This window comes from Eleutherodactylus coqui, chromosome 7 (genome assembly GCF_035609145.1).
Source record: "Eleutherodactylus coqui strain aEleCoq1 chromosome 7, aEleCoq1.hap1, whole genome shotgun sequence".
In the NCBI taxonomy this organism is placed as follows: Eukaryota; Metazoa; Chordata; class Amphibia; order Anura; family Eleutherodactylidae; genus Eleutherodactylus; species Eleutherodactylus coqui.
Window position 1 is genome coordinate 154,427,007 of NC_089843.1, and position 16,040 is coordinate 154,443,046.

The following is a 16,040-nucleotide window of genomic DNA, read 5'->3' on the forward strand; positions in this document are numbered from 1 at the left end:
AAGGGCAATGCTTGCTCGAGTAATTGCCCTTAGCGAATATGCTCGCTCATCTCTAGTCAAGACCTATCTTTTCACATGCCGTATAAAAGATACGATCGAGAAAGATAGAGCAGGTCCTCTTTTTTTTCTCACGCAAATATTTTGCACAGAAAAAATGCGTTCGTCTGAATAATCCAACTGATACAATTCAATGCATCACATGGTCACATTATATATGCGACTTTAACGTGTACAAATTACGGTCATCCGAATAAGCCCTAAGGGTGACTTCACACAAGCCTCAGTGCAAAAATGCACGTGAAAGCACAGATTTTTGCGCAGTGAAAGCCGCGCTACGGAGTGTGTATCTAAGCATTTTACTGTACTTTCTGCACTGCTGGGGACCATTTACATCGACGCGGGACACACCTGCGCCATAATTTCAAAGGCTGTGCAGTGTAGTGTGCAAGTGAGTGGGTAACGGATACACACTATTCCTATACTCCTGTAGTGCTTTGGTGCGCAAATGCGCGCTAAAATAGAGCATGACGCTTTTTTTTTTCTTTGCATGCAAATACGATTGTGTGAAACTGCCCTAAAAAAATGCTGATAGGCAGAAAAACACAGGGTAACAGAGTATTAGAGCATGTGAATACACTGCGTATTCATGGACCGAAATATACATACCCCTCTGTGAATGCACGCTTACATTCATTTTCAGGATGGCAAGATGAAAAAAATCGTCAAAAAATGGCTTAGTCCTTTAGAAGGGAGCATCCATACAGTTGTGCATATTTCGGTCTGTGAATGCGCAGTGTATTCATGAACCGAAATACCCCATCGCCTTGCGGTTTTCTGCCTATTGGCAGTCTTTTTTACACGCATTAGTATTAAACGTATTTGTACACGTAAAAAAACGCAAGAAATTCCATTGATTTTGTGTGTAAATACGCAGCAAATATGCAAGCTCCTTGTGTATTTACGCTTGTTGATAGATTTCAATGGGCTATTACGCCCCCTTCACATGAGCTTATGCGTATTTGTGCGTGCATTGTTGTATTTTACTGTACTTTTTGCGCCTGCAAGGCATGTCCATTTGCATACAGCAAGAAAATATGCACTGACTGAAATGGCTAATTAGTCTAATGAGTTCCAGATTTCTTCTTTTTCCTGTGCAATTACGCAGTATTTCTCACATCTCCTACCATATTTTGTGTGCAGTTGCACATCTCCATTAACTTCTATGGGTACTTTTGGTGTGCAAATGCGCAGGAAAGAAACCATGCTGCGCTCTTTTTTTTTTTGCACAACCGAAATACGCAGGAAAAATCAATGGCTTCTATACTCTGCGTATTGTGCGCACAAATACGCTTAAGTGATGACGGCCTAACGGTGCATAATACACACCAAGAGAGGAAATGTTGCGTTTTCTTTTTTTCATGCAACCGGAAATCACGTGAAAATTATGCAGCTGTGAATGAATCCATTGAAATCAATGGTTTCTATTCACTGCATATTTTACGCCCGTAAAAAAAATACATGCGCAATAGTCTGCGTATTTCCTCTAGTGTGAATGAGCCTGAAGATATCATAGTGATAAAAATATCATTGCTTTGTGTTTTGGGCCGACAACAATTTTATCATTATTAATCCTGCTTCAATATATCAGCCCCCTATGTGGTGGGTGAGACAATGTAGGGGAGCACACAGATGTGGGGTGTCAGGTGCTCCAGTAGAGATGAGCGGCGGCTTTAGGACCGCAGCGCTGCAGAGCTGTCAGGGTGGATGCAGAAGAAAGGAGGAGGAGAGCCTGTGACCCGGGAGGAGGATAGGGCGAGGAGAGAGCAATGCTAAATCAAGGGTACAGTTAGAGGCACACAGACACCTAAGGAAGGGGATTGGGAGGAGGAGGTGTGTGCCTATAAGACTCTCAGGAAGGCTCAGGCTCCCTCTCCTCCAGGTGGCATCCAGCAATGAACATGTCAGTGTTGATTTTGCAGGAATATGAATTCGAGAAGCAGTTTAACGAGAATGAGGCGATCCAGTGGATGCAGGAGAACTGGTAGGTGCCCCCTCATGTGGGCATTATGGGGGCGATCACCCACGCACGTTCATGTACAGGAGTGAGATGCTATTGTGTCCCTGGCCGCACTTTGCCCACTGTTGTCACATGCCCGATGTGGGTGCATATAGTGGGGTACTGGCAGGCCTGCCTGGCATCTCAGGGGTGCAGGGTGCATGCTGATGTGCCAGGGCCCTGCTGCATATATACAATGAATGGGGAGCGCTGTAGGGCTTCTATGGCTGCAGCTGCTGCCGGTGCCTGTTGGATGCACAGCCGGGCTTTATACTGTGGGAGAGGGCCTAAGCTGTAATAGGATAGTGGTCATTAACCCCTCCATTGCCACCGCAGCATCACTACACATCGGATGCACATTAATATGGTGTAGTGCAAGGGGTTAAATGGTCCTGGAGTGTGTGTTTCCCACATAGATTGTCAGCCTTGTGGGACTAATGTGAGTGCATTCTGTGAATATGTTGCTGTTCTCCGCACTTTCAACCTTTCCTCGTTGAATAGAATTGGGATGGATACATTTGTGTCATGTAACCTCATGCCGGCTACTTTGTATTTAGATTTGTAAGTATTTGTATCATTTTGTTTGGTTACAAACAATGTTTTTCATTCCACTTGTGATAGTAAAGAAGAGCTCTTGATTGTGAGCTCCTGCTCATTTGCAGGCTGTGATGCACTCTAGTCATTGACCCGTCCTTCCTCTTGCTGTGCTCAGACATATGTAGCACGTGTTACTGCTCATCTAATGGCTCTTGGATGGAAGAATAAGATGCTCAGATTTGAACAGTGGCTGAGGGTAAAACACTCATCATAGCAGGATGTTTTGGCTGTTTGTGGACACATTAATTCACTGTCTTTTTTTTTTTTTTAAACAAGCTTGTCCTGAACTTTTGATAGAGTAGGTGAGAATTTAGCAAAAAGGAAAGTTTGGGATGTCTTAAATGCTGATTAACAAAAAGAATGAGTCATGCATAGGGCAAGTATGTAGACATAGTATGCTGCATGGGCAGAACGTGGGCTGGGGTACTGAGAGTTGGTCCTTTGTGTAAAGTACCAGTTCATCAATTTGCAAAAGTTGGGCAAGCAACATAGATGGATGGATGGATGGAGTTAATATCTATCTATCTATCTATCTATCTATCTATGTCATATCTATCTATCTATCTCATATCTATCTATCTATCTATCTCATATCTATCTATCTCATATCTATCTCATATCTATCTATCTCATATCTATCTATCTCATATCTATCTATCTATCTCATATCTATCTATCTCATATCTATCTCATATCTATCTATCTATCTCATATCTATCTATCTTTCTATCTATCTCATATCTATCTATCTCATATCTATCTATCTATCTATCTATCTATCTATCTATCTATCTATCTCATATCTATCTATCTATCTATCTATCTATCTCATATCTATCTATCTATCTATCTATCTATCTATCTATCTATCTATCTATCTCATATCTATCTATCTCATATCTATCTATCTATCTATCTATCTATCTATCTATCTATCTATCTATCTATCTATCTCATATCTAGCTATCTATCTCATATCTATCTATCTATCTATCTATCTCATATCTATCTATCTATCTCATATCTATCTATCTCATATCTATCTATCTATCTCATACCTATCTATCTATCTATCTATCTATCTATCTATCTCATATCTATCTATCTCATATCTATCTATCTATCTATCTATCTATCTATCTATCTATCTATCTATCTATCTATCTATCTATCTATCTATCTATCTCATATCTATCTCATATCTATCTATCTATCTATCTATCTATCTATCTATCTCATATCTATCTATCTATCTCATATCTATCTATCTTTTGCGTAAAAGTTTTAGGCAGTTGTGGAAAAAATGCTGAAAAGTAAGAATGCATTTAAAACTAGAAGTGTTAATAGTTTATTATTGTCAATTGGCGTAGTGAATTAACAAAAGAGAAATCTACATCAAATCAATATTTGGTGTGGCCACCCTTTGCCTTCAAAAATGTATCAATACTTCTAGTACACTTACAAACAGTATTTAGGAACGCAACAGGGTGGTTGTTTCAAACAACTTGGAGAACTAACTACATATCTGCTGTGCTCAAGTCTCTTCATGCAATAAAATCCCAGACAGACTCCATGATGATGAGATCAGGGCTCTGTGGGGACCATAGCATCACTTTCATGACTCTTTGTTCTTCTTCACACTTGTTATAGTTCTTAATGACATTGGCTGTAGGTTTGGGGTCGAGGTCCTGCTGCAGAATAAATTTGGAGTCAAACACCTATTTTTAAAGAAAAAAAAACTCCACAGTATTTTTTCACACCAGACTAAAACTTTTACACAGTGCTGGATGTATGCGTATATATATATATTTGCGTATGGGCTGCAGGTATCCGCATCATTGCTAATAGATGGCACGGGAAATATATATATGTGTACTGTGCATGACCGCCTCCGTGAGTATGTAGTCATGCGCAGTATAATTTAGCCGCCATACATGTCCGTATGCAGGTTCATATCATAGCTCACAGCTGGAATCTGCTGCTGGTCTCTGCAAGCGGATTCCGCTTACAGCCATGTGAGCCTGGCCTTAAGAGTTCGTGCACATTGCAAAGCTACGTGCATGGACCTGGTATAGCAGCATACAAAGTAGCTACAGATTCAGATTTTGTGCGGTCATATAGTTTGTCTGTTAATCAGTGAGTAAAATATCTCAGTGTACAATATGGATCTGAAATAGAGCAGTGAATTCCCATAAGGATGCACTCACATGGGCGATTTGCGGGCGAGTGTGATGTATTATGCGAGAAAACTACATCGCATTTGTATTTCATGTTGTTCCAATAGTAAAATAATCAAAATTGCATCACACTCATATGGCATGTGACTGTGATGCAATTTTTTTTTTTTTAGAGGTCCATAGGGAATAATGGATGATAACGCCCAAAAATAGGACATACTGTATTTTTTTTCTCTCGCAGCATGTTAATGGACCCATTGAAAATAATAGGTTCTTTCCCCGTGCGATTTCAGTGCATCTCACAATGCACAGAAATCATGCGGGGAAAATCGTGTCTGTAAATGTACCCCAATGGTTATCTGATAGACCCATATAATTTTATTACCATGATGTCTGTAGCTTCATCTTCTGACAAACTGAGCGTCCGTGTCAGAAGGGGCAGTCAAGACGTGAAGCTCTTGTATATAAGTCTCTTTAAGAATTCATATGAGCGACATGGCATCAGTTGCTAGTGAATACTTCTGCTGTGATGGTTCAGTTTTTAAGAGTAATTTTGGTAGAGCGACTTATTCTTGTCCTCAAAAATAACGAAAAGAGCAACTGAAACCCTGAACAATTCTGAATGACATCAGAGCCTTAGAAATAACAGGTAATTGGTTTAAAGGAAATCTTTCAGCTACTTTTAGTCCCGTAAGTTTAGCTTATGGGCTGAAAGTAGGTGACCCATGGAGTCCAGGGATGTAAACTTTATGCTTACCTTCCCTGCCATTCCCCTGATGTCAGCGCTGGAAGCCGCTGCTGAATGCATTGAGCGTCACTGCTAAGTAGTCCTCCTGTTCTAAAAGTAGAACAGGTGGACTACTTAGCAGCAATACCCAATTCATTCAGTGGCGGCTTCCAGCGCTGACAACTGGGGAACCATGGGAAAGGTAAGTATAAAGTTCACATACCCAGACTCCATGGGTCACCTACTTTCAGCTTGTAAGCTTAGCTTATAAGGATAAAGTAGGTGACAGATTCCCTTTAATGACACATTGACTTTACATCATGGATGCTGTCTGTGTACCTGCAGCATTCACCTATAATTTTAGAGGGGTTGTCTCATGAAATCACCCTATTATAATATATGAGTATCATAGAGGGAGGGCTCTACACTCTGGACACTCTCTAAGAACCACAACAAAGGGCCACTCTGTACGAACAGTTCCTATTGTGCTGAACTCTAACCATCCTGGTATTACATAGATGACCATTCATTCGAATGCCCACCCTATAATACTACATTTCCCCTGGCTAAGCACAACCTCCAGAATCAGCTGTTTGCCAGGACCAGGACTCAAAGGTGATTAGCTGATTGTCCCAGTGGACACATTTTGAAACACTTGTCTCTGAGAGAAACTCTTTAAAGTTTATGACTAATGATCAAATGACAAACCATCTTTGTCTCTCGCAATGCGTATTGAGACAAGCATGTCCAATTTTGGTCTGTGAATACCAGGCTGATTCTGATCCATGTGTATGTTGATGTTGCATCCATATGTGTTTCGTGTGTCCATTTTTTATGTCCATGTGTCATCCATTTTTTCTTGCACACACCAAAAAATGTAAGGTCGGCCATTTATTTTTTTTAACATTGTCTAGCAATGATCAATTAAAAATTGAGTACAAACAGATGTCCCCCGTGTGCACTCCGTTTTTTTTTTCTTTCTTGCATACCCATTGGCTTGAATGCATGACTGTCGTCTGAGAAGTTGTTCCAGAATAGGACATGGTGCTTGTCTGTATAGCCCCATTTACTATGCTGGGTCAGTGTACTGCCCATGCGAAGTCAATGGAAATACATAGACGTGAAAATCATTAGTGTAAATAAGCCCTTAAAGGTTTTTGTGAACTTTGGACAAGGAATTAAAGTGGTTCTCCAGGACTGAACTTTTGATGACCTATTTTTAGGATAGGTCATTAATACTTGATCGGCAAGGTCTCCTACCCCAGGACCCAATATGATCGCTGGGCCACTGAGCTAATGTACAGAGACGATGTGCTGCCAAAATAGCTTAAGTTGTGTTTTCTTTCCATCAACACATCGGCAGATTTTCCTCAACGGCAAATTTCTCTGCGCGTTGCAGAACAATTCTATTCTGGTGAAAGTCCCATAAGGGACCCAAAGGGTTCTTTCATGCAGGCGCTGTTTTCTGCATTCTGCTGTGCAAGTTGCAGTAAATTCCACACTGGTCCATGCAGATATTGATGCGAAATGACAATGGCTTACATCAGTCTGCAATTCTGCATCAAAATCCGCAGTTAAGGGCAGATCCAGATGAACATACTTTCATCCCTTCATACAATATATCCCCTTATGTATAATCACAGTCGTATAACGGGACAAAACAAAACTACTGATCTCTGGGATTTTGGTGGTTTCGTTTTCACTAGCTCTTTTCCCGGCTGCGATTTGTTCGGACAGGAAAAGATAGGAGCTGCCCTATCTTCCCCGCACGTTCCAAACACCACATGCTGGAGAGATTGGGCAGCACCTGTCTTCCTGACTCTTTTTTCAGTCTCCTGCGCTCTGGCGCGGAGTTTGAACTGCCATCGAGGGAGAATAAATCCCTCTAATCCAGGCACAGCTACGCTCCATGTTCCCGAACGTAGTTGCGCCTACAGCACTGTGAATAAGCCCTTACCCTGAGGACTTTTATGCAAATTCCTCAGCTGCAAATGTCACTGCATCCTGGTGGAAATATTCCACCTGTGTGAACGAGCCTTTGGGGACCATTTACACAGATGCGAGTTTTTCAGCAGGATGCAGAGGAATTTGTCGCCAAAAAATTTGCACCAAAAATTTTTCCTGCACAATTACGCTGTGTTCCACGCATCTGCTAGCATGTATTTGTGTATCCCCGACTTTAAAATACGCACATGAGAACAAACCCATTGAAACCAGTGTGAGGCAGGCCTTATAGCTTTAACAGACTAATGTGTTTGCGGAGGTTTTTTGCCAGCGGGAAAATCTCGCCTGCAAAACGCTATGAAGCAAAGCCATTGGTTTTAGTGATGAGCGAGCATACTTGCTAAGGGCAGTTGCTCGATCAAGCATTGTCCTTAACGAGTACCTGCCCGCTCGGGAGCAAAGATTCGGCTGCCGGCGGCGGGCGGGGGAGAGCGGGGAGGAACGGAGGGGAGATCTCTCTCTCCCTCTCTCCCCCCTGCTCACTGCCACAACTCACCTGTCACCCGCGCCGGCAGCCGAACCTTCTCTGCCGAGCGGGGAGATACTCGCTAAGGACAATGCTCGATCGAGTAATTGGCCTTAGCGAGTATGCTCGCTCATCTCTAATTGGTTTCAATAGGTTTGTTCTCACGAGCATGTTTCTTATGCACAATTCCTGCGCACGATAAAAGATAGGACTTGCCATATGTTGCACGTATTTTTTTTATAAGTGTGTGATAATATAGGTACTGACCTATCCTTCTACTGGGTTTGAATAGTAAAAAATACAAAAACTCATAACTTGTTCATGCACCAATGCACTCCGCTGTGGTTAGCGTATTTGCGCATACATTCAGCAGTTTAAGCCCTACAGGTAATTCCACACTGCATTGGTCTTGCAGCGGAAAAAATACAGCAGCAAAAATGACACCAAAAGGTGCGGGGTTTATTGTGGATTTCATTGGGTAAGGCTTACTACACACGGCTGAGCGCGCTTGTGAATGAGCAATATCTTCATGGATACAAAGCATTTTTTTGTCAGAAACACTTCCCAGCACTTCTGTGGGGTTGTTGTGATCCTTCTTAGCACGTGACCCATGTGATGATCACTTTTCTCACTGTTAGGGCTTATTCACACGAGCGTATATCGGCTGCCATTTTCACGTCCGGCCGATATATGCTACCATCTGAGCTGTCTTCCACCTCCCCTCCAAGTGTTTGCAATGGGAGGGGGTGGGATGAGGGCGGAGCTAACCTCCTGCCCCCTCCCCGCCCCCTCCCATTGCAAACAGCCGAAGGGGATGAGAGAGGCAGAGAGCCGGGGAGGGAAAAGGGAAGACAGTTCAGATGGTAGCGTATATCGACAGGCCAACTATTGGAAGGCAAAGCTGTAACGATTCTATTAGAACTGAGGAAGTGGCGATTCGTTGGCAGTGATGCCCTCGAAAATGCTGTTGGTGATAGGGTCGGAAGATATTTGCTTTCTTCTGTAATGCATTGCTTTACTTTTTGTGTCTTAAGCTTCTGTGAAACTCGGCCCGACATCGCGCTCATGAACGTGTGGCGTCCCCGTGGACACAGGATGTTTTTCTGTCAAAAACACCTCCAATTACCTCTGTGATGTTACAATCCTCCAGTGCAGCTTTCAGCCACTTTAGAGGATTGACAAGTGTTTCCCATTGTTTTAATGAGAAACCTCGCATCACAATTGCATGAATCTTGCACCTTTCCGTGTGATGTGTTTTCCTGTCCCATTGAGAACAATGGGTGATGTGATGGGGCGGAGCTAAGTTTCAGGATGTAGCTCCGCCCCCGCCCCCCCAGTACAAATAGTGGCGAGGGGCGGAGAGGGGGCGGGAGCTCAGTGCACTGCTCCCAGCTCTTCCAGCCTCCTCCCCCTGCAGAGAGGGACGCTGTATATCCTGGGCATGAAAACCCAGCCGATATACGGTCGTCTGAATGCACCCTTAGGGCGCCCACCCACTGGCGATTTTTTTCCCTGCGAAATTCGCAGCATTTTTTTCTCTGCAGGGGTCTATGGGACTTGTAATGTTAAAATCGCGATTGCACAAAATCGCGATTAGACGGTAAATTGCGATTTTGCGCGATCGCGATTTTAACATTACAAGCCCCATAGACCCCTGCAGAGAAAAAAATGCTGTGAATTTCGCAGGGAAAAAAATCGCCAGTGGGTGGGCGCCCTTAAACTGAACAATTATCATTCTGTTTTGCTTGTTTGAATGATTTTCTGACCAAATCGTTCTGTTTAAGAACAGCATAAGGCTCCGTTCACACGGCCGTAGGCGTTTTTATGTGCGCCCATCGTCGCTGTAAAAGCACGTGAGCGAGCGCACAAATCTAACATTTGCGCGCCCGTTTAGACAGCATGGGCCTGGCGCATATACGCCGAGGCCGCCATGCCGTTGCCCGTCCCTCCCCTCCCCCTTGCCGGCTCACCTCCTCTTTCCTCCCCTTCGTCTGTTTGCTATAGGAGGGGGCAAAAAGTAAACGTGCTACAAGCTGCATTTTTTGTGGCATTTTTTGGTGTTCTTTTGCAATCACAGGAATTTGACTATTTTCTTGGGGGGTTTACAATGCATAATAAGGGCTTATTTAGATGACCGTATATCGGCTCGGTTTTCACGCCGAGCCGATATACGGCATCCTTGTCTGCAGGGGGGGTGGAGGATGGAAGAGCCAGGAGCAGGAACTGAGCTCCCACCCCTTCCCCGACCCTTGCCACTATTTGCAATGGGAGGAGCGGGACGGGGGCAGAGCTAAGCGCCGGTACTTAGTTCCTGCTCCTGGCTCTTCCATCCTCCTCCCCCTGCACACAAGGACACCATATATCGGCTCGGCGTGAAAACCAAGCCCATATACGATCGTCTGAAATAGCCCTAAAAGTGTGATTTAAAGAAACAAAATGCTTTCAAAAACTGTATGTATGTATTTAAAAAGGAAACTGCAAGAAGTAATAGGCTAGTTTCACACTGACAATCGTGATATCGCTGCGAGAAAATTGCAGCAAAATCACATCTTTTTTCCCGTGATTTTTGAGCATCAGCGCTGCTTTTTCTCACAAAAACATCACTGCCACTTGCGATTTTTCTCACGCTTTTTTTGTGTGAAGGTCAATAGGACTTTCTAATGTTAAAACGCATCACATAACACGAAAATCGCAAGTTCGTGCTTTGCGATAAAAATGAGGCTCCATAGGGAAACATGGGAGCTAAAAAATGCAAAATGCAGAAATATAGGACATGCCGCAATTTTTTTTTTGTCGCAGCATCACATGACTGAAAACATTGCAAATGTGAGGCAAACCATTGAAAATCATTGGTTTCATAATTCTGCAATTTTACTCACTCTGGCATCGTGCAATTTCATCGCCCGAGTGAAACTAGCCTAACTTGATAATCCATCTTTATTTCTGTCCAGTTGAATTCAGATTTTATCTGTGAGGTGCTCTTCACATCAAATTAACGGCCTCTGTTTAATGTATATACCCGGACACCTATGCTGAACAGGTACCTATAGTGGAGGAATTTTAGAAGCCTATGAATAGGGAAGGAGGAGGGAGTATCTGGAAATGGGCAGAGATTGATCAATCCAGCACAGATGTGAATATGGTCTAAGTCTTTTACGTTTAGAGGAAAGCAGGTTTCATCACCAACTTAGAAAGGGGTTCTTTACTGTAAGAGCAGTTAAACTGTGGAACTCTGCCTGAGGAAGTGGGGATGGCAAAATCCATAGAGGAGTTTAAAGGGGGACTTGATGTCTTTCTGGAGAGGAAGGATATTACAGGATATAAATCTTAGGTTAATTGTTAATCCAGGTATACAGGCAGGTAGGAACTATTAGGGGTTGATCCAGGGAACAGTCTGATTGCCATCAGGGAGTCGGGAAGGAATTTTTTCACCAAAAGGGCTAATTGGCTTCTGCTCTTGTTTTTTTTTTGCCTTCCTCTGGTTCAACGACACAGGAGGATAGACAGGCTGGACTAGATGGACATTGTCTTCATTCGGCCTTACGAACTATGTATGGTACTATGTTTTACTACCTCAGTGCTGGATTCAGTTACAGTGCTCAGCATTGCTGTACAATGTCCTCCGTGCTGCTGCTGCTGCTTCTGACTTTGTGGGATATGGAGATAAAGCAGCAGAATCTCCTCTTCTTTTGTGTGTGTTGTGTATGAGAGAGCATGGCAGATAGCCTCAGTCCACTTAGGAGCTGAGTTCAGGGAAAACTGACAATCTTAGCAGGAGCCTGCAAAGGGAGAAAAGCTGCTGATAAATGGATAAGGCTGGGCTCATGCAGGGCAGAAATCCCACTGAAATCTTGCGGAATGTCCGCAGTGTGACCGCACGAAAATCCCGCACGTTTTCTGCAGCTTGAAGTCCCACGGGATTTTCACAGGCTTTCAAGGGGCTTATTTCACTGTGGCTAGCTCTTCCCCATTGAGAGGGGAGATGGCCGCAGCGGAAACGGCGATAAAATTGACATGTCACGGCTTTGAATTCCGCAAAGCATGTCAATTTCACCAGCGTGTAAATGAGATATTCGCAAATCTCGTCCACTTTGCTGCTTTAGCCCAGGATAAAAATTGCAGGCGGAATTTCCGTGCAGAGAGCCCGCACAGAATTTCCGCTGCAATTCCGCCCTGTGTGAACCCAGCCTAATACATGCCATATACTGGTCAAAACAGTATTACTTCTTGTGTACACACAGGACAGCTTATTCTGAAAAGCCATCTAAAATGACATTCACTATCAAAATCAGTATTTTAATAGATCGGACTTTTGCAGACATGGCAATACCAATTATGTCTCATCTTGTTTTGATTTTTTTCCCCTTACATGAAAGTTGAGAAAGAGGGAGTTTAAGCTTCTATGTTTTTTTTTTTTAAATAATAATTAAACAACCTGTCGTACACTTATTTTTCTTCCTTATTGGGATTTGAACTTACAATCATGTGATTGCTTGTATAATGTACTGCAATATCTCAGTATTGCATTATATTGTACATTTAACAGCACGCTATTAAGTCATGCCACAGGCAGAACTTAATAGGCTGAAGTCCATGGCAGCTTGGAAGCCTTAACTAGCCCAGGCTGGCATGGCAACTAAATAGCATACTGCAATCTTGTTGTGGGGGCCATAAGAAGACAGAGGGAATGAATGATGTAAGTTGCTTTATTTTTCATATCAGATGCATTAGAAAAATTAAGGAAATTGGTTGTGGACCTCCCCTTTGAATTGAAGTCCATTATTAACAATAATACAAACATTTTGCTGCAACTGGTTATGCAGAATGAAAGGTTACTTTCTCATTATAGGACATGCTGCGATTTTTTTTCCCATGGTCTATCGGTCGATGTGAAAAACGCTCATCTAAATAACCTGATTGGCTATATTGGATCTTCGAGCTGCCTGTGAAATACATAGGCAGCACACAGACAGGATATACTCCCATGTGGATGGGCCCTTAGGGATGTATTGCATGCAAATAAGCAATGCAAATATTTCGCTTAGGTCTGCCAAATCTTTTCTGTACACCTTCATGAGGCATGAACATGTGCACGACCCAAAAAATAATAATTAAGTAAATTAAACTTCCAATTAGATTTTTATCTAGTATTGCACAATTGTCTAGAATTTTTCTGTTAGGCCTCCTGCACACGAACGGATTTGCATTGCGAAATCCAAGGTGGGATTCCTCTTCCGGATTTCACAGCAAATCCAGCCCATAGCATGCTAAAACGCGCTTTCCTGCCCACGAGCAGAAATCGATTGCTGCGATTTGCAGCGGGCTACGCACCGCCGGCTTGCATGGAAGTTAATGGAAGCCGTTCGTGCCGTGGCCATTGCACAATCATTATTACGGAATAACCACAGGAGGCTATAGCGATGATGCGGCGTCCACTTAACATGCGCCGAGTGGCACATTCGCAGCAGAGGAGGCCATGTCATCACTATAACAACAGCGCGGCGTCCCCTGTGCTGTGCATGTGCCGCCCCGCACATAGGCAGCACAAGAGAAGATGCCAGACAGGTAAGCAGGCCTGGCACCGGGTCGAACTCTGCTGCGGGAATCCCACAGAAAATGCATAGCATTTAGGGTGGTTTCACACGGGTGAGAAAATCGCGCGATTTTCGCTTGCTGAGATAATCAGTAAAAAAGCTGAATATAAAACCAATGATTTACAATGGCTTCATTCTCATCTGCGATGTTTTCACTGATGAGATGTTGAGAGGATAAAAAATCATGGCGTGCTCTATCTTTCTGCGATGTTCGATTTTTTTTTTTTTTTTTTTATCTTCCATGTATTCCTATAGAGGCTTCTCTTTATCGCATGGCAGCGCTATAAATGCACCTTGTGATGCGATTTTAGCATTACAAGGTCTCATTGACTTTTGCAATAAAAAGCACGTGATTTTATTGTGGGCGGCAGCGTTGCAAATTATTCTCCAAAAAAGCATTGCTGACGCTCACAAAGTGCAGTGAATAAAGCTGCTATTTTGCTGCAATTTTCTCACGGCAAAATCGCGACCGCCTGTGTGGAATTAGCCTTAGGCTGCCTGTCCATGGGCGCTTTTGCATTGCGTTCCCCGCGGCGATATTCCAGCCGCGGGGACCGCAATGCACACTTTCCATAGCGCTGCTATCGAAAGCACAGCATCCCCTGTCCACAAGCGGAAAATCATACGATTCTCCACTCGCGGCCGGCAAATCGCAGCATGCTGCGAATTGCCGCAATTTTCCACGGTCAGCCTATCCGTCAGATAGGCTGACAACGAAGATCCGTCTGCAGGCTCCTGCTCCTGGGCGGCGGCTCTTGCGGCGGAGATCCACCGCAGGATACCGCATCGCCCATGGACAGGCACACTTACAGTACAAACCATCTGGTTGAAATTTTTACAAATCCCATCCACATGGTGAGGAATCTGCAATGGACATGTTGGGGCAGATATCAGATCACAGTATGTCAATTTAGGTTGCAGACTTTGAGAGTATATATATATATACCCTGAGCAGTCTGGGCATGTACATATGATGAATATGCGTTATCTGGACTATAAACTCGAGATATATCTGGTTTATTGCTTGTCAATCAGGCACAGCAGAATTATGAGGAATATGCATTCATTCTATTATAACCTACACATATATTCTGTTCTTTCCCTGTTTACGGTCTTAAGCACATGGGCGTGTTTTTCCCCCATTATTATCACTGCCACATAACGAAACAAAACCATTGATTTCAATGGTTCCATTTTCATATTGAATGGCTGTGAATGGTAAACCCAGCGCCGGCTTTCATTGGCTGACGCGGCTCTGGATTAACCAATCAGAGCATTAGCTTGCTGGAGGCGGGGTATTCAAGCCCCGCTTCCAGGAAGAAATGCTCTGTCGGCGTGGAGGAGGACGCGGCAGCCTTCAGCAGCGCCGAAGACCATCGTGAGGACTGGAACGCTGGCGGTAGGTGAGTATTAGACCCCCTGAGCCTCAGCTTTGTGAGCTTCTTGACTTGCGATCAGGCTCGTAACCTGCGTTTTTGCTCTTAAATCAGAGCAAAAATTCGGGAGAGACTCTGCTCGCAAGTCAAGAAGCTCACAAGCGGAGGCACTCGTAAGCCAAGCTACCACTGTGTATATATATATATACACACACGTACATACAGGGTTAAAAAAAGAGCAGATTTGGGAATTTAGATACAAATTACAAAAGACAGGTACAAAATCCGCATATCACTGAAAAGAGGCAGGTTCACAGATTTTTAGTAAGTTGTATTTTATGCCACATTGCAGCGCTGTTTACGGTTTTATGGTCCCTGAGGCGCGTATGCATATGCAACCAGGTTCAACAAATTTACAGTGCCACTCCTAAATTTGGTTGTGATGAGGTGGATCTTTCTTGAATAAACGCCGGAATTCACATTTATCAAACTCAAGCACACAAAACGATTTGTCCCGTGGTGTCGCCATTTTACCATAAATTGTAAACAACAAAAAACAGCGCTGCAGCATGGGGGAAAATGAAACTTACTGATATGTCCTAAAAACTTTGACCCTACCTCTCTTCAGTGATGGGCAGATTGTGTGCCTGTCCTTTGTGGTTTGCTTGTAATTAAATTCCCAAATCTACTCCTTGAATAACCCCGTACACTTTTTTATTGGCTTGTACAGAACAAACGTTTATTCCACTTGTATCACTATTTTGTGCAAACAGTCCATCGGTTTAATACCATACATTATGTCTTATTCTGTGTATGTTCACTCTGATTTGTAAAGCGCTGTGGAATATGTTGGCCCTGTATAAAGATGTTTAGATTAATATCATCCACTTAGATAGAAAATGTTTTCATTCCACTCTAAACTATACATCTGTGCTGTTCATTCCGTGTATCAGGCACAGGAAACTTATTGGGCATCTATTCAAATTACCTGTAACTTACACTACTGAATCTACATGTATCCTAATCATTCCACATGTATCAGG

At 43.3% G+C, this 16,040-nt stretch overlaps 1 protein-coding gene across 1 annotated transcript in view; it reads left to right on the forward strand.

Moving 5' to 3' along the window:
* Nucleotides 1-1,817: 1,817 nt before the first annotated feature.
* ELOVL6 (ELOVL fatty acid elongase 6) overlaps nucleotides 1,818-16,040 on the forward strand; it is an 89,809-nt gene continuing 75,586 nt past the window's right edge. The window contains exon 1 of the mRNA XM_066573830.1: nucleotides 1,818-2,041. Within this exon, the coding sequence (XP_066429927.1) occupies nucleotides 1,953-2,041 (89 nt within the window). The 5' untranslated portion in view covers nucleotides 1,818-1,952. The remainder of the gene's footprint in view (nucleotides 2,042-16,040) is intronic.